At 44.2% G+C, this 19,856-nt stretch overlaps 1 protein-coding gene across 1 annotated transcript; it reads right to left on the bottom strand.

Annotated features, from left to right (window-relative positions):
* Positions 1–772: 772 nt before the first annotated feature.
* Positions 773–19,510, bottom strand: LHB (luteinizing hormone subunit beta). The gene is made up of 3 exons (XM_077457505.1): positions 19,403–19,510; positions 11,578–11,746; positions 773–1,635 (listed from the first exon to the last, which is right to left on the bottom strand). Exons 1-3 carry the CDS (start codon positions 19,417–19,419, stop codon positions 1,405–1,407), a joined length of 417 nt encoding a protein of 138 aa, XP_077313631.1. The 5' UTR covers positions 19,420–19,510; the 3' UTR covers positions 773–1,404.
* Between the last annotated feature and the right edge of the window lie 346 nt (positions 19,511–19,856).

Here is a 19,856-nt window from a genome sequence, read left to right as displayed (position 1 = left end):
AGGACCTTTTCTACTCCCACTCCACTGCCCATAATCCGGCCCCCCTAAACTCTGAAGAATCGTAAACTCACCCATTGTTTAGAAAGTTTGGAGGCCCCTTTTTATATACTAGTTTCTAAACCATATAGTTCATAAGCAGTAAAGAAATAAATAAGCATTGACATGGAGCTCAAGGCAAATGTCTAAATACCCATTTAGAATATATAAAAAAAAAAAAAAAATCAGTAATTCTTTATAGTTACCAGTGATCCCCATACCCCGGCCACACTGCACATCCAGGAAGTGTATCTACCTCTTCCTGGTTCACTTGAAAGAGTAACTCCATTTTTGTAGAGAAAAAAAAACATTCCCCTCCGGGTGTACATTGCAGGGGTTTTACCAAATTTCTTTGCAGGTTCCTACTTTTTGGTTATTCTGAAGAAATTTGTCTGTGTCCATGTGCTGAGTGAAATCTGTATGGGAGTGGTTTTGTAATTCTAAATAGGCTGCGGCACCTGTAGGGCTCGAATGAGAAAGTGGCAAAGCCTGCATCCCTTTAGATGTGATTTCACTTTGAAAGTATCTCACCAAAATGAAATTTTTATTGCATGGGATGTTCAAAATCTTACTTGTAACTTCAGTTACAGTTCAGTTTCAGTGCAGACTTCTGGGAAAAACCAGTGAGCCAATCACACCAGCAGGAAATTACATTTCTGGGGGGGGTTCTGTAAGCCACCTGTGTACAGACTCCTCCAGGTAGCCATATTGCATTTTATAGAAAACTACAGCGCTGTAGATTGAAAAGGAAAGGTAACTTTTATTAACATTCAATTACAATATGTAATAAACTTGTGTACTCTATATTACTTTTTTTTTCTTTTACCCACAAAAGGTGGAGTTATCCTTTTAACTAGTTCCTGGCCTACATTCCTGCTGATTCTGGTTGTAGGCAGAGGAGGTGACCTAGAAAGCCACATTCCTATACCAGGAAACCTGTTGCCCATCCAGCTGTGCTGTGTAGCAGAGATGTAGAAAAACACAATTGGCTATACAATCAAATACTTTGGCAGAAAAAAAACAATGAACATGCAATATATACATATAAATTGAATAGTTAGCTGTTTTCTTGGTATTCCCTTTATAGGGTTAAAGAAAAAACCAAGGCCAGACTAAAAGGAAATCTATTCTGAGAGAAACCTATTGTCTTTGTGTACCTCCTTCAGAAAATGCTGGTTGCCTGGCTTTATCTACAGGCATTTGGAATTCCCAGTGTTACATACTACTTCCAGATTAGTGAATTTTAACGCAGTTGTCAGCTTGACAGGCAACTAGCATTTTTAGCAGATGAAAGCAAAGGCATGCTTCATACTCTCAGCAGAGGTTTCCTTCTAGTTTCTAAACATGCTTTTTTTAATTTGACGAACATCAAATAGATATGCGACTCTTCATGCAAACATCAGGTTCACTGCTCTCCACGGTACAGTCGCTATAGTCCATCTTGCAGAGGTCACAGTAACAGCTCAATGCCACGGGGTAGGTGAAGAACGGGTCTGTGCCAGGCAAGCAGTCTGGCAGTTTGATGGTGTCATAGCGGATCTCCTTATAGGTACAGATGTTCTGTTTAAATGAGGAGAGAGCTGTCTTGTAGACAGGGTCCTGTTGAAAAAGAGAGTGGATGTTATTTACTATAAAAAGTGTGTGGGGGTTTTTTTTTTTTTCCCCCTGTGATATATGTCTAACAAAAAACTTCTTCGTGCACTTCCACTATTATCACAACAAAAATGTGCTCTCACCTTTTATACATGGAACCTACAGACTGTCAGGTCCAAATGAGCTTTTACCAGCAGGTTTTAAACTCTCAATTATTTAATGCATCTCCATATTATTGGTGTACTGTATGTAAGCTCAGAAACCTATAAATATTCATTATATTGAGAAAAAAAAAAAGCGCTAGAATAAGATCCTCAAGTTATATATTATCCAGTACAATGTATTGCTGCTACTATCCCTTACAGGTCTAAATTGCTCACCACCCTGTTTCACTACCTGGAGGTGCCACCATCTGTGTTATGTCACCTGTGGCCCCTCCCTATGCGTTACATCATGTGACTTTGTCAGAGGCCCTGCAACTGAGCACCAACGGGGGGTTTATTATTGCAGTCTCACGCCAGTGCTGGAGGTTATTGCCTCTGATGCCACCAATGCTGGGGATATTACTGGGTTCAGCAACAGGTATCAGGCAGGGTGTAATGGGAATCAAGGATCAGGACATAGCTGAAGACCACTCAGCACTGTATGTGTGTCAGAGCACCCTTTAAATAGGCTGTTAGGTGCCAATTGGCATTAGGGAAGCGCTCCTGCACATGCACGTAGGCCGTTGCACGTGAGCATCAGCGTCCTGGAAGGCTGCTATTGCCCATGAGTGCGCACCAAAGCAGTTCTTTTACACTGCTGTTGCCCGTGTGTGCGTCAGAGTAGTTCTCTTACACTTCCTGTCCCGCCGCGCTGTCTGCTGGGACACACACAGGTCCCAGAGACCGCACGGATCATTCTTTTTTTTTTTGAAAATTTATGTTTATTGAAGCTTTTTCAACACACATATAACATACAAACTTACAAAAAGGTCCCCCAAAAAAAAAAAACCAAACCTCCACCCCCCACCCAACAAACTCCTCCTTGTGCAGCCCTCCGTTCAACTTCTTAGCTCATTTTATGGACACCAACAGTATCTCACATAGAACAAACATAACTTATACCATTACTGATGATTTAAATACCCGAGATGGGGATGTAAACCAACCCAAATATAGCAGCTCCCTGCCTCGTCCCTCCCCCGACTCTCAAGGAGTGCACCTCCCGCCTAGCAATTAATTCACAGTATCTGCAGCATCAAGCCAGCACCTCCACACCCTCTCAAACTTAGTAGGACACCCTCTACTGAGATAAGTGGCTTTGTATAGCGGCAAAGCTTTATTAATTAAACCTTTCCAGTAAGAAACCGTAGGAGGTGCAGGTTTCTTCCAACATAACAGGATAGCTTTACGTGCATAAAATAACGCCAAAGAGATCAGAGTCCTCTGCGCCTTTCGAGGTGCCAACTCCTCCACCAGTCCGAGCAAACAGGTCGCGACTGTGACTGGAATCGGTACCGAAAGTACAGATTTTATAACCTGTGTTACACCCTTCCAGAACTCCACAATCTGCGGGCACAGCCAAAACACATGATCAAAGTCAGCTCGGTCAGCTGTGCAACGCCAGCATCCCTCCGCACCCGTACCATAAATTCTAGCCAGTCTGGCTGGGGTGTAATATACTCTATGCAGAATTTTAAACTGAATAAGTCTGTCTCTAGCCGAGACTAGGGTCTGAAACGGGTAACCCCACATGTCATCCCAATCCTCCCCTTCAAAGTCTGGTACTAAGGCACTCCAAATATCTCTACATTTTTGGATAGGCTTTGGTCTGTCAGGGAACAACAGTCTGTACACAACGGAGAGAGGCTTTTTCAGGTCCTCTGTCCGCAGCACCTTCTCCAGAGGCGACACTCCCATCTCCAGATCTCCAGGACCGAACTGAGAGAGAAAAGCGTGCCGCAAATGTAGGTATCGAAAGAAATACCAATTTGGAAGATCATATTTAACCTTAAGCTGATCAAACGTTAAGAGCTTCCCCCCTCCTACCACATGCTTCAGTTGTTTAACGCCTACTCTGGCCCATATAACCGGATCTGGAATTTCCCCAAAATGTGGCAATTTAGGATTAAACCATAAAGGAGTGTCAGGAGACCAACTCCCCTCTGGTTGTTTCATCAAGGCCTGCGCTTTGTCCCAGGCCCGTATTGTTGCCCTCATTGAGGCCGTCAGAGCCGATGAAGCCCTCGGACCTCTATACACCAAATAGGACAGGCTTTCGTATTAGCCCAAAAGAGCCGCCTCCAGTACATTTGCCGAATCCCCGTCCTCCCGCGTTAGCCAGCGTCCGGCAACCACCATTTGCCCAGCTAGATAATATTTAAAAAGATCCGGCAATGCCAAACCACCTTGACCCCATGGCTCCTGCAAAACCCTAAGGCTTATTCTGGGGTGCGTAGCGGGCCATAAAAAGGAGCCAAAAAGACTATTAACCTGCCGAAAAAACGAGCAGGGAACCCAAATAGGAGAATTTCGTAGAAAGTAGAGAAATACCGGCAGAACCTTCATTTTAAGCAGGTTAACCCTACCAATGAGGGACAGTGGCAGATGCTTCCAAGCTTCCAACTGAACCTTAGCCCTGGTCAACAAGGGGAAGAGATTCAGAGACATATAATCGCCCACTCTCGGTGAAACTCTCACTCCCAAGTACTTAAATTCCTGCACCCAGGCAATGGGAACTCTAGTGGTCGCCAGCTCTCGCGCCTCCCCGTCGATAGCCATCACGTTGGACTTCTCCCAATTGACCCGGAGTCCAGAGAACTCAGCAAATTTATCGAGCACCCCGAACACCGCCTCCAAAGAGGGCCCCGCATCCTTCAAGAAGAGGAGCATGTCATCCGCATAGAGCGCTATGCACTCCCTAATACCCCCCACCTCCAGAGCTCCTACCCCAGGTGATTGCCTCAGGGCTATAGCCAGTGGTTCTATAGCTAATGCAAACAAGAATGGGGATAGTGGACACCCCTGACGCATGCCCCTATTGACGCTAAATTGGGGCGAGACTGAATTAGCTATTTTGATACCCGCCTGTGGCGAACTATAAAGCAAAGAAATCCAGGTCACATAGATCTCCCCAAAGCCCATGCTCCGCAGAACCGTCAACAGGTATTGCCAGTCTACTGAATCAAAGGACTTGGCCATATCCAGGAAGACCACCACTCTAGATCCTTTTTCAGTGGGTGCAATTTGTAGGTGGGTAAACAATCTGCGTAAATTAGTGTCAGTAGATTTCTGCGGAATGAACCCTGTCTGATCAATATCCACCAAAGTCATGATAACCTGAGAGAGTCTGGTAGCCAGCACCTTCGTGAGAATTTTTAAATCTTGATTCAGCAATGCGATCGGTCTATACAAAGAACACGCCAGGGGGTCCTTGCCCGGCTTCGGCAGCAGGATCACCTGTGCCTCCAGCAAAGAGGCCGGGAGACACCTGTGTTCCAAGCAGTAGTCATACAAGTGTTTAAGTCTAGGAACCAATGCTTCCATATGCTGTCTATACCACTCGATGCAGAAGCCGTCCGACCCTGGGGATTTATGGGCAGGAAAGGACCTAATAGCCCTTTCAATTTCCTCTGTCGTAATGTCAGCCTCCAAATAGTCCCTATCTGCCTCGGGATCTGCAATGATGCTAACACCCCGTCTAACTCCGCTATGTTGTAGGTCGGTATGGGTGCATACAAAGTTTTGTAGTATTCCACAAATGCGTCCAGTATGGCTGTTGGGGTTGTCAGTAGGTCACCCTGAGCATTTTTGATACAAGGGATATTAGTCTGAACCCTTTGCTCAGCCACTAGCATGGCCAACAGTTTACCGTTCTTGTCCCCTTGTTCGAAAATGGATTCAGCCATTTTCGTCCTAGACGTGTGTGTCAGGTCAGAATAATGGAGTGCTAACGCACGCCTTGCCTCCAACAGTCCACCATAAGTGACATCGGACTGATTGTTCGCATAGTCCATGGCACACACCCTCTCCCTGTCCTGTAATTCTTGCTCTTTCTGATTGTGGGACCTGCGGGCCTGTTTGATGGCTGAAATATAGTGCCCCCGCATGCAAGCTTTAAAGGCGTCCAAAACAACGGCGGTGTCTGCAGACCCCTCATTGTCTTCCCAATAATGCACAAAGTGTGGCGCTACTTGAGAGGACACCTCTTCTACCTCCAACCACCCCGGGTTTAATTTCCACCCCCTCCCCACATGACCTAAGTTGGATCCAATGTGAATTGACAGGGGGGAATGGTCCGAAATACCACCCGCTAAATACTTTGCCCCCCCCCCCCCTACTACTTGTAGCATAGATGCATTGGCAAATGCTAGATCTATTCTCGAGGAGGATTTATGAGTTTTTGATAGATGTGAATAACCTCTGGTGACAGGGTTTTTCCAACGCCATAGCTCCGTCAGGGAGGCAGCCGCCGCCCAGGCAGAAAGATCGGCCGACGCCACTCTAGATGCGTTGGACGAGTCCAAAGCAGTAGATAGAATAGCATTAAAGTCCCCGGCTATAAGAAGAGGGAGATGCAGGTAGGGCGCCAATTTACCCAATAAGTCATACAGAATCTGAATCTGGAATGGGGGTGGAATATAAACGTTCACCAATACCATTTTACACCCCCCAATATCAGCCACCATCACCAAAAACCTACCACCCGGGTCTGAGATCACATGGTGAATGGTGCACGGTACCGCCTTACTGATTAAAATTGACACTCCCCTGGAGTAGGTAGAGTAAGTAGCATGTAGCGCTCTCTGTACCCAGGCTCTGCGTAAGGCCAATACCCTGCTCCCATCCAGATGCGTCTCCTGCAAGAACACCACATGAGGACTGATTGTCTTTAGATACTGAAACATTAAAGCTCTACGGAATTTATCGTTAAGACCTCTAACATTCCATGAAACTACATTAAACCTTGAGCCCGCCATCATCCCCCAATTGACTCGTTAAACGGTAAATGGAGTATAAATGACAGCAGTGACACATACAGTTGAAAACTGAAATCAGAAATAATATTGAGCATATGAATAGACAATTTACCTTGGAGGGCTGCACCTATCAAACCTTTCACCCTTTGAAACCCATAAACACCCTGCTGTCGTGTAGCAACACAAAAAAACTTGTACACGCAGCCTATCCCCAAACCGTGCTCAAAAACAGTCCTTGAAGGCATGGCCTCGATGGGTCAAAAAAGGACCCCTAGACCAAAAAGTAAAAACCCGAGAACCAAAAAAGGGTTCACGTGTAAACCAACAGTACAAAAGTCATGGACATAGTGTTCATGTGCCTGGAGCTCCCGCTCCGCTTACAACCCGGCAGTCCTTTGGCATGGATATCAGGACAACCTGTTCCTCCACATATCTTCCACCAATCCCCCGATCCAGATGGGGGCAAAAACAAAAGAAGAGGCTGTATAGGCAACCTTGACAAGGGGCCCCACCCGAGGCAGGGAACCCGCAGGAGAACGTACAGGAGAAGCAGACATCAACTGCCCCCACCCACCCCCCACCCCCAACCAAAAAAAAAAAAGTCAAGCTTCTGGCAGGATAACAAAGAACATTACCGCAGGAGGCACAGTTGTCAGGGAGTCGGACAACCCCAAAACTGGGCAGCAACCACAAACGGCAACAAAAAAAGAAAAAAAAGGGGGAAAACAGGTGGTTGCAGGCAGCCCACGTTTGGCAATCAGGGGTGCCTCAACGGGTCAATTACAGCGATCGTAGCCATTGATCTGCTTCCGCAGGTGACTCAAAGGATTTCACCGATCCTCCGTGTTGCACCCGCAGTCGGCTGGGATAAAGCATTGAATATTTCAGCTCACGCTCACGCAGCCTCCTTCTGACGTCTGTAAATGTCTTGCGTCTTCGCTGAAGATCAGCTGAGAAGTCAGGATACAGGTGTACCACCGTGTTCTCGAAAGGTAGGTTCTGATGTTTACGAGCCTCACGCAGGATCCGATCCCGGTCCCGAAAATTGAGAAAGCGTACCAAGAATGGTCTAGGGGGGGACTCCGACTGGTCGGGACCCTGTGAGCCCTCTCGACCACATACGTTGGGGGCACATCCGTCAAGTGTAGCAATGATTTGAAGAAATCTTCGGCAAATTCAGCCGGACGGTCTCCCTCTGCTCCCTCCGGTAGGCCCAAGACCCTGACATTGTTTCTCTGCAAACGGTTTTCGGCGTCGTCGGACTTGGCCACCAGATTCTGGACCGTTCGCTGCAGCGCTTGAATGGCCTCATCATGACGGTGAGTAGTGTCTTCCATCGCCGAGACCTGCGTTTCAGTTTCCGAGAGCCTGCCCCGGAATTTGTCAAAATCAGCTCTTATGAGGTTGCATTCCTCCGCTAGGTGGTCTATGCGCACCAGCAAAGAAGTTCTGCTCTGCTCAATTGCTGCAAGAATAACAGTGGTATCATTAGCTGGAGGCAATGTGGGAGCAGATGAATTAGCCTCCTGTGGGGCCGCCTGCTCCATATCCGCCATTAGAGCCTTGAATTGATTCAAAAAGTCACTAGGATTCTGTACAGGCTGTAGCAGTGCTTTCTTAGCCGCAGACTTTCCTTTGGAGGGCATGGGGAGGAGGTAAAAGGCCAGCCGGCCTGAGGTATGCTTGTGTGCAGTGAGGAGGGTGCGCCCCTTTAAGGATACTCAACCACAGGGATACAGGCAAGGATGATTAGTATGGCTAGAAACACAGTTCTGGTATCCCTCAGGAACCTCTCACTTCCAGAAATGGGATGATAGAGTATGCAGACAGTTGTGCTATGCACTAAGGAGTTGGAGGGTAGCCCTTTAAGAGTTGCAGTTCATGTGCCCAGCAAGGAAAGCAACAGGGAATGACACCAGGGCTGTCACCCACTCTCCCACACCTCTCTCCACCTCTCCTGTGCAGTCACCTATACCCCCAAAGCAGAACTCACCACCCCAGCAAGGATGGTAAAGGGCCTCCAGAGAGCCTGCAGTCCTTCCACTGGCGGATACACCACTGCGCGGCCGATGGCGGCAGAGAAAGTCACTTTATCAGTGTCTGGCAATATGGCCCGAGGGTCCCTCTCCAGACCGCGTCCCCTCCGCTCCGCGCTCCCGTGCAGCCGATGCCCGCACTCTATACTCCACCGCGGCCGGTCCGGAGGCTCCACAGGCAGCAAGATGGCGGCCGGATCCCGCAAGGCGACTAGGCCGCAATCCACGGAGCTGCTAGAAACACCGATCGCGGTGCCAAAGTGTTACCCCGTAACTCAGCGGGATGTCAGAGACGCAGGGGAGATAATTTGGTCGCCCCCAAAGTCAAGCAGGCTAAGGATGCCGAAGGATTATATTCAGGATGGCAGGAGCTCCAGCACCACACGTCCTCCTAGGTCTATATCCGGCCACGCCCCCCCTTGGATGGACCGCACGGATCATTCTTATTGCGCTGAGCGACTCAAGCATGCGCAGTAGGGAACGGGGAAGTGAAGCCACAAGTCTTCATTTCCTGATTCCCATATCAAAAATGGCGACGGCAGCATCCGAGGACCGAGGGACAGTTCGGCCTTGGGTGCCGACATCGCTGGACCCTGGGACTGGTGAGTCTCCTTATTTTAAAAGTAAGCAGCTGCAGTATTTGTAGCTGCAAAAAAAATGTTTTGCACGGGACTCCCTCTTTAAGAAAAAAAAAAAGTGAAATCAGAGCACACTGCCCACATAAAAGACGATGAAGGGAGGGATGGTTACAGATGACACAGAGAAGGCAGCTGTACTAAAGGCTTTCTTCTCCGTTTTTACTAGTATCGGTACCGATACCGAGCATTTGCCCGAGCACTTGTACTCGGTCAAATGCTCCGATGCTTCATCCGATACCTGGACAGATCGGTGCGGAGGGGGAGTTACAAGATAGATATAGATTTCAATAAAGCCTGACAGCCGTTTCTCCGCTTCTCTCTCTCCCCCCCCCCCCCCCCCCCATCTTTCAGCTGCTTTAGTGAAATCTACACAGCGGTGATCAGTGCTTGTAACTGCCCCCAAAGCTGCACCGATCACCGCTGACTGTCCCTGTATCCTCCTCCAGTCCCCCTCTGTTCTGCTGCTGTCCCCCCTCCGTGCTGCTGTTACCCTGCTTTCTCCTCTGTGTCGCCCTCCATGCTGCTGTCCCCCTCTGTTCTCCTCCTCTACCCTCTCAATCTTTCAGGATGGAGAGCGGCGGTAGGAGCCAGTAAATCTGGCTCCATCCTTTTCCGAATGAACAGTCAGTGATAAATGACTCTGTCCATTCACATAACTGAGACATTGTAACCTGTGTTTTTTTGTAAAAAATAATAAAAAAAAAGTATCAGTAGCGGCGAGTATTTAAAAAAAAAAAGTATTGGTACTTGTACTCGGTCTTAAAAAAGTGATATCGGGACAACCCTAGTTACTTACACAGGATGTATCCTTGTGGCTAACAGAGGCTGGAGTCAAGGAAAGACTAGAGAAATTGAACACAAATAAATTACTAGGACCCAGATGGCTTACACCGAGAGTTCTCAAAGAACTCAGTCAGGTTATAGCTAGACCATGGCTTTTAATCTTTGCAGACAGCATACTGCCAGGAAATGTACCAGCTGATTGGATAAAAGCCAATGCGGTACCACGGTACCAATATTCAAAAAAGGGGATAGACATATTCCTGGAAACTACAGGCCAGTCAGCCTAACATCAATAGTAGGTAAATTATTGGAGGGAATGATAAGGGACTATATCCAAGAATTTGCTGAAGAAAACTGTGTCATTAGTAGTAATCAGCATGTGTTTTTACGAAGGGTTGTTCTTGCCAGACCAATCTGTTAACATTCTACGAGGAAGTGAGCTGCCATCTAGATAGGGGGACGCCTGTGTATGTGATATATCTGGATTTTGCAAAAGCATTCAATACAGTTCCTCATAAATGCTTAATCTACAAGCTAATATCTGCAGGCATGGACCATAAGGTTTGTTCTTGGATAGAAAACTGGTTACAGGGGCGTGTCCAAAGGGTGATAAGTAACGTGTACTCAGACTGGTCTGGAGTGTTAAGTGGGGGACCAATTCTGTTTAATTTATTCATAAATGATATAGAGAATGGGATAAATATCTCAATCTCAGTTTTTGTGGAACCACACCAAAATAAGCAGGAAAATAACTTCATATCAGGATAGGGAAATTTTACAGAAAGACCTCAGCAAAATAATGGAGTGGGCAACTACATGGCAAATGAGGTTTAATGTGGAGAAATGTAAAGTAATGCACTTGGGGGCTAAAACCATAAACACAATCTACTCACTAGTGGGGAACAAACTGAGCAATAGCATGCAATGTCAAGCTGCAGCTACCAAAGCCAGCAGAATATTAGCTTGTATAAAAAAGGGGATATAGGAGATAAAAAAAAATCATTCTACCACTTTATAAAACTCTGGTCTGGCCACATCTGGAGTATTCTGTCCATTTCTGGTTACCAGTCCTCAGAAGTAGACATGTGCAGAACGAAAAAATTTGTTTTGATTTGTTATTTACATAAATTAATTTAGTTTATTCACATTCGGATAGATTTGAAAAGTTTTCTAATAGTTTTCTCATTTCCAAAAGAGAATAAAAAAGAATACAAAACAAAGGAATAGAATAGAAAGGAATATAACTGAAATAAAAAGAATAGAATATAAGACTAAAACAGAACAAAATAGGATAGAAAATATAAGAATAGAATATAATAGAATAAAAAGAATAGAATCAGAGTATAACCATCTTCTGAAATTCAAATAGAATAGAAATGTAACCATTTTCCAAAATTCAAATAGAATCAATTCAAATTTGAATAGAATAGAATAGAAAATAACACAATACTATAGAATAAGAATAGAATGAATATAACCATCTTCTTATACTTTTCTATTCTATTCAAATTCAAATATAGACAAAACTCACCATGGTCTGGCAGTAGCCAGTGCAGATGCTTGTGGTGAAGGTAATGCATACTGGACAGTGGTCTTTCTCTGCAGAGATAGTTGCATTAGCAAGGTGGCATACATGACGTCCTTGCACAGCAGACAAGTGAGCGAACAAAAGCAGGATTGTCAGCTGACGACTAAACATCCTAGAAAGACAAAATGGAAAATAAATTATTTTCTGTTAAACAAATGTACAACTCTGTTATTCCAATATTTATTGGGAAGTACAATGTAAAACCATTTTGTTTATTCACATATCTGCTGTGTCATATTTCGTACACATTTGAGGACACACACTGTAGTGGCTCTAACTGTATGTTAGAAATAGCACCCTTGCTAAAAGACTGAAAACTAATATGCCGTATGCACGCGGTCGGACTTTCCAGCAGAAAAAGTCTGACAGAGTAATTTCGTGTGTGTGCTTCAGCAGACTTTTTCTGACAGACCTAGAAATAGAACATGTTTTCAATCTTTCCGACGGAATCAATTCCTATCAGGAAAACCTTTTGTCTGTATGCTGTTCCGATGGACCAAAAAGGACGCAAGGGCAGCTATTGGCTACTGGCTATTGAACTTCCTTTTTATAGTTCTATCGTACTTGTTGTACGTCACCGCGGTCTAAACGAATGGACTTTGATGGCACTCCGTCGAAAAAAACTGTCAGCGTTTATTCTGCTGGAAAAAACAGTCGTGTGTACGTGGCAATAGAAACAAAAAAATCTGAATTCCGTGCGAACCCAGCTTCAGGCTGCACTGAGAAAAAGTACAGTGTGCAACACTAACTGGCAAAATCCAAATCAAATGGTATGAACGGTATGAAAGATACTTTATGGGGTGACAAAAGGCATGCAGCTGAGTATCTTAGAGAGAAGAAGAGCATATATGGGCTAACCTGTGTGCATAAACTATAAATTAAGGTTTTTGGATATATATCCACAAAAAAATGAAAAGACAAAAAAAAAAAAAAAAAAAACAACCAACAACAAAAGTCAAGCAATAAAACAAGCAATAATGATGTGCACAGTTCAGTAGTTCTATTAGCCATTCAGGTTTCAATGTAATGTAAAGTGAATCACAACAGATCAGTAGTAATGTGACAGAAGGAACTTAATGCAGGCATCTATAGATGACTGTACACACTGCAAGGTTAGATGGCTTCCGGAGTTCACCAGAAGCCCCAAACCTTCTGTCCCTGGAGTTATGTTCAGACCCCCAGGCCTTCCTAACTAATAGCCCATGGCTTTGATGAGCAGTCTAAAGCCAGCCATAAACAGTTTGAATCTTGGTCAGTTCAGCAGGAACCAGCCAAGATTTGAATTATATATTGTATATGAGCAGGGTGAATGTACCCAAGTTGATCGATCAGGCAATTTAGGGAACAGCGATCACAGGTCAATTGGCTTCTGTATAAATCACACAAATAGGAAACATAAAGGGAATACAAAGGCACTGAATTTCAAAAGAGCCAACTTCCCTAAACTATGAACCTTACTAGAAGGCGTAAATTGGGATAAAATCTTGGGAACAAAGAACGCGGAGGAGAGATGGGTTTGCTTTAAGAGCATATTAACCACTTCAGCCCCGGACCAATAAACACCTTAAGGACCAGAGGTCTTTTTCCAATTTCGCACTGCGCTGCTTTAACTGGTAATTGCGCGGTCATGCAATATTGCACCCAAATTAAATTTGCGTCCTTTTCTTCCCACAAATTTTCTTTTGATGGTATTTGATTGCCTCTGCGATTTTTTTTTTTTTGCGATATAAATGGAAAAAGAGCGAAAATTTTGAAAAAAAAAGATATTTTCTTCTTTTTGTTATAAGAAAAATTGAATAAACTAAATTTTAGTCATACATTGAGGGCAAAATTTATTCAGCCACATGTCTTTAGTAAAAAAAATGTCAATAAGCGTATATTTTTTGGTTTGCGCAAAAGTTATAGCGTCTACAAACTAGAGTACATTTTCTGGAATTTACACAGCTTTTAATTTATGACTGCCTATCTCATTTCTTGAGGTGCTAAAATGGCAGGGCAGTACAACCCCCCCCCCCAAATGACCCCATTTTGGAAAATAGACACCCCAAGGAAATTGCTGATGGGTATGTTGAGCCCATTGAATATTTATTTTTTTTGTCCTAAGGGATTGAATAATGACAAAAAAAAAAAATAAATAAAAATTTTTACAAAAAGTTGTCACTAAATGATATATTGCTCACACATGCCATGGTTATATGTGGAATTGCACCCCAAAATATATTCCGCTACTTCTCCCGAGTATGGGGATACCACTTGTGTGGGGCTTTTTGGGAGTCTAGTTGCACACGGCACCCCGAAAACCAATCACCACCTTCAGGATTTCTAAGGGTGCAAATTTTTGATTTCACTCCTCACTACCTACCACAGTTTCGAAGGCCATAAAATGCCAAAATAGCACAAAACCCCCCAAAATGACCCCATTTTGGAAAGAAGACACCCCAAGCTATTTACTGAGAGGCATGTTGAGTCCATGGAATATTTTATATTTTGCCACAAGTTGCGGGAATATTACAAACTTTTTTTTTTTTGCACAAAGTTGTCACTAAATGATATATTGCTCACACATGCTATGGGCATATGTGAAATGACACCCCAAAATACATTCTGCTGCTTCTCCTGAGTACGGGGATACCACATGTGTGGGACTTTTTGGGAGCCTAGCCGCGTACGGGACCCCGAAATCCAAGCACCGCCTTCAGGATTTCTAAGGGCATACATTTTTTATTTTACTCCTCACTACCTATCACTACCTATCACAGTTTTGAAGGCCATTAAATGCCAAGATGGCACAAACCCCCCCAAATGACCCCATTTTGGAAAGTAGACACCCCAAGCTATTTGCTGAGGGCCATTTTGAGACCATTGAATATTTTTTTTTTGTCCCAAGGGATTGAATAATGACAAAAAATAAAAAAAAATTTTTTTTTTACAAAAAGTTCTCACTAAATGATATATTGCTCACACATGCCATGGTTATATGTGGAATTGTACCCCAAAATATATTCCGCTACTTCTCCCGAGTATGGGGATACTACATGTGTGGGACTTTTTGGGAGTCTAGTCGCGCACGGCACCCCGAAAACCAATCACCACCTTCAGGATTTCTAAGGGTGCAAATTTTTGATTTAACTCCTCACTACCTATCACAGTTTCGAAGGCCATAAAATGCCAAAATAGCACAAAACCCCCCAAAATGACCCCATTTTGGAAAGTAGACACCCCAAGCTATTTACTGAGAGGCATGTTGAGTCCATGGAATATTTTATATTTTGCCAAAAGTTGCGGGAATATTACAAACTTTTTTTTTTTTGCACAAAGTTGTCACTAAATGATATATTGCTCACACATGCTATGGGCATAAGTCAAATTACACCCCAAAATAAATGCTGCTGCTTCTCCCGAGTACGGGGATACCACATATGGGGGACTTTTTGGGAGCCTAGCCACGTACGGGACCCCGAAAACCAAGCACTGCCTTCCGGATTTAAATATAAAATGCTACCAAAAAAACTGTTAGTGATCGCAGGGATCAGGCCTGACTCTGCGATCGCTGCAGTTATGTGTTTAGTGTTTTGTAAGTGACAGTGATCGATCGATACTGCACTTGGGTGGGCTGGGCAGAGGGGCAAAACACAGGTGCTAGCAGGTATCTGGGCTGATCCCGCTAACAATGTGTTTTTTTGGAACCCTGAACTGCGGGGGACGCTAGTATAGATCTGATCAGATCAGATATTGATCTGTTCACATTCTATACCACTACGGAAGGTGTATGCTTTGAGCGTGGGTGTTAGCGGTACTGGCACTAACCTAGCGCTGCCTGGGGCGACGCAGACCCTGACCCTAAAACCTAATTGATATCACCCGCCGGGTGATCAGGGGGTTAAACCTTTATTGGGTAATAAATGGTGGGTGCCCTGATGCTATAAAAAGCAAACTAACCAGAGTCACCCGTAACACTTATACGGTGATCAGTGGTGAAAGGGTTAACTAGGGACAATCAGGGGGTTCAAATTTTTATTAGGTAGTATATGGGGGTCCCTGGCGCTATATAAAAACCTGACGGGGAACCTAAATAACTAACTGGCTAACCAGCGTCACCAGTGACACTTATACTGTGATCGCTGGTGAAAGGGTTAACTAGGGGCAATCAGGGGGTTAAAACCATTATTGGGTAGTATATCGGGGTACCTAGCGCTATAAAAACCTGGCGGTGAACCTAAAAAAATAACTAGCTACCTAGCGACAGTAACGACACTAATGCAGCGATCAGAAAAATGATCGCTTAGTGACAGTGGCAAAAGGGGGTGAAAGGGTTAACTAGGGGCAATCAGGGGGTTAAAACCATTATTGGGTAGTATATCGGGGTACCTAGCGCTATAAAAACCTGGCGGTGAACCTAAAAAAATAACTAGCTACCTAGCGACAGTAACGACACTAATGCAGCGATCAGAAAAATGATCGCTTAGTGACAGTGGCAAAAGGGGGTGAAAGGGTTAACTAGGGGCAATCAGGGGGTTAAAACCATTATTGGGTAGTATATCGGGGTACCTAGCGCTATAAAAACCTGGCGGTGAACCTAAAAAAATAACTAGCTACCTAGCGACAGTAGCGACACTGATGCAGCGATCAGAAAAATGATCGCTTAGTGACAGTGGCAAAAGGGGGTGAAAGGGTTAACTAGGGGCAATCAGGATGTTAAAACCATTATTGGGTAGTATATCGGGGTACCTAGCGATATAAAAACCTGGCGGTGAACCTAAAAAAATAACTAGCTACCTAGCGACAGTAACGACACTAATGCAGCGATCAGAAAAATGATTGCTTAGTGACAGTGGCAAAAGGGGGTGAAAGGGTTAACTAGGGGCAATCAGGGGGTTAAAACCATTATTGGGTAGTATATCGGGGTACCTAGCGCTATAAAAACCTGGCGGTGAACCTAAAAAAATAACTAGCTATCTAGCGACAGTAGCGACACTGATGCAGCGATCAGAAAAATGATCGCTTAGTGACACTGGCAAAAGGGGGTAAAAGGGTTAACTAGGGGCAATCAGGATGTTAAAACCATTGTTGGGTAGTATATCGGGGTACCTAGTGCTATAAAAACCTGGCGGTGAACCTAAAAAAATAACTAGCTACCTAGCGACAGTAGCGACACTGATGCAGCGATCAGAAAAATGATCGCTTAGTGACAGTGGCAAAAGGGGGTGAAAGGGTTAACTAGGGGCAATCAGGATGTTAAAACCATTATTGGGTAGTATATCGGGGTACCTAGCGATATAAAAACCTGGCGGTGAACCTAAAAAAATAACTAGCTACCTAGCGACACTGATGCAGCTATCAGAAAAATTATCGCTTAGTGACACTGGCAAAAGGGGGTGAAAGGGTTAACTCTAGGGGCAATCAGGGGGTTAAATCTTTATTGGGGGGTGATAGGGGGCTACCCTGGACCTAACACTAACTGCCCTGACAGTTTTTATTTTTACAACTGACACTGAATGCATTGATCAGTAAAGAAATGATCAATGCAATCAGTGACACTGTGACTGGGGGGGGGCGATCGGGGGGGGGGGGGGGTTTGTGTACCTATGTGTCAGTGTAGTGTTTTGGTGCACTTACTTTTAGTCTTCTCCCCGTAGTCCGGTCAAAAAGACTGCCCCGAGGAGAATGACATCACTTCCTCCTTCCTGTGTAAACAATACACAGTGGGAGGAAGTTCGTCATTGGCCAGGAGCGATCGAGAGGGGGTGGCCAGAAACCAACGGCCATCCCCTCATCACGGATCGCTCCCGGAGGGAAACGGACCGCCGTATGCAGCGGGAGGGGGTCCGATCGGACCCCCCACCCGCTGAAAGGCAGGCACGTACATGTACGTGCTTGTGCCTGCCTGTGCCATTGTGATGACGTACAATGGCAATACGGCGGTCCTTAAGTGGTTAAATAAAGGCATTAGCCAATGCATCCCATTGGGTAATAAATTTAAAAGAGCGAACAAAAGTCCTGGATGGCTTAACTCCAATGTAAAAATGTTTATAAAAGCAAAGGAGAAGGCCTTCAGTAACTAAAACTGCAGGGTTTATCTTCATGACACATCACAGGAAGCACCTCCATGGTTAACAGAGGACAGAATAAAAATTAGACTTGGGAAACTTAACACTAATAAATCACTGGGACCAGATGGCTTGCACCCAAGGGTACTTAGGGAACTCGGTCAAGTAATTGCCAGACCATTGTTCCAATTTTTTTGTGACAGTCTACTGACTGGAATGGTACCAGCTGATTGGAGGAAAGCTAGTGTAGCACCAATATTTAAAAAGGGCCCAAAATACATCCCTGGGAATTACAGACCAGTTAGCCTAACATCATTAGTATGTAAACTCTTGGAGGGAATGATAAGGGACTATATACAAGATTTTAGTAATGGGAACGGTATCATTAGCAGTAATTAGCATGGATTCATGAAGAATCGTTCTTGCCAAACCAATCTGCTAGCCTTCTATGAGGAGATGAGTTACCAGCTAGATAAAGGAAGGCCCGTAGACATGGTGTATCTGGGTTTTGCAAAAGCATTTGACACAGTTCCCCTTAAACGTTTACTGTATAAAATAAGAGGAGTACTCAGAATGGTCAGGGGTGGGTAGTGGGGTCCCCCAGGGTTCTGTGATGGAACCAATCCTATTTAATTTGTTCATAAACGACCTGGAGGATGGAATAAACAGTTCAATCTCTGTATTTGCAGACGATACTTAGCTAATCAGGGCAATAACTTCTCCGCAGGATGTGGAAACCTTGCAAAAAGATCTGAACAAATTAATAGGGTGGGCAACTACATGGCAAATGAGGTTCAATGTAGAAAAATGTAAAATAATGCATTTGGGTGGCAAAAATATGAATGCAATCTATACACTGGGGCGAGAACCTCTAGGGGAATATAGGATGGAAAAAGGACCTTGGGGTCCTAGTAGATGATAGGCTCAGTAATGGCATGCAATGCCAAGCTGCTGCTAACAAAGCAAACAGAATATTGGAATGCATTAAAAAGGGATCAACTCCAGAGATAAAGTGGTAATTCTCCCGCTCTACAAGACTCTGGTCCGGCCGCACCTGGAGTATGCTGTCCAGTTCTGGGCACCAGTCCTCAGGAAGGATGTACTGGAAATTGAGCGTGTACAAAGAAGGGCAACAAAGCTAATAAAGGGTCTTTAGTTATGAGGAAAGGTTGCGAGCACTGAACTTATTCTCTCTGGAGAAGAGACACTTGAGGGGGTCCAGAGCCTTTGGTAACTGAATTCAGTAGTTACATAATAAAAACACCCTGGGTTTTGGATCCCTCTGGGTACCCTGTAAATATTCTAACAGTATGCAATTAGCATGCTGTAAAGTAAAAAATTACATTTATTTAAATAAAGCAATGTACCTGTTATGGCTTTTTCTGATGCTATTGATAAAACTGCAGCTTTTAGCCATTACAAGTTAACGTTTTATGTCACCCAAAACTGATATTTTTTGTTAGCGGTAGTTTCTGATGTCCACTGACTTCTCTGCAATATCTCTCTGTCAAAGCAATGACCTGCCATACTACTGAGAGCCATCTTATAAGACCTCTTTAAGGACTGGAGTTGATAAAATAAAACAGATTGACTGAAGTCATTGAGAGACAAAAGGATCTGGTGGAGGACTTATCGCTCCAAAATCTACTGAAAACCCAAATAAATTGAATTGGCCTAATACTTTAGGAAACAGCTTAACAAGATCTGTAGTTTAGACTTACCTTATTGTAGAGAACATGGTTGCTAAATGATGGTGCCACTATCTTGGGTGAGACTGTTCATGTGCCCAATGAACTGCTCATTTAAATGTTTATGCTTAGCCCCACCCTCATGTGCCAATAGGTGTTCTGGGGGAGGTTTGAAGGCTACATAGACCTTATCAGCTCCAGGAAAAGATTAATGAATCATCACCAGCTGATGCTTGAAAGATCTTCCAAATCATAAATTGAATTAGTGTATTAATCCCAGAAAGACCAATGTGTCCTAATTTAATATTAAGGAAACACATTATCTGATCATCCTCTCATGTATCACTTTTATACAACCCAATATGTCTATTCATGTGGAAATGTTAATATTTGGAACCAATAAGGTAAAAAGTTTTTTCCTTTTATATGTTTCATAGTTACATAGTTAGCCAGATTGAATAAAAACATCTAGTATCTAGTTCAAACA

Source organism: Lithobates pipiens, unplaced genomic scaffold, assembly GCF_037356315.1.
Source record: "Lithobates pipiens isolate NorthernLeopardFrog02 unplaced genomic scaffold, aLitPip1_a1.2 Scaffold_27, whole genome shotgun sequence".
In the NCBI taxonomy this organism is placed as follows: Eukaryota; Metazoa; Chordata; class Amphibia; order Anura; family Ranidae; genus Lithobates; species Lithobates pipiens.
The sequence above is the reverse complement of the archived record's forward strand: the minus strand, read 5'-3'. Positions and strand labels throughout refer to the sequence as shown.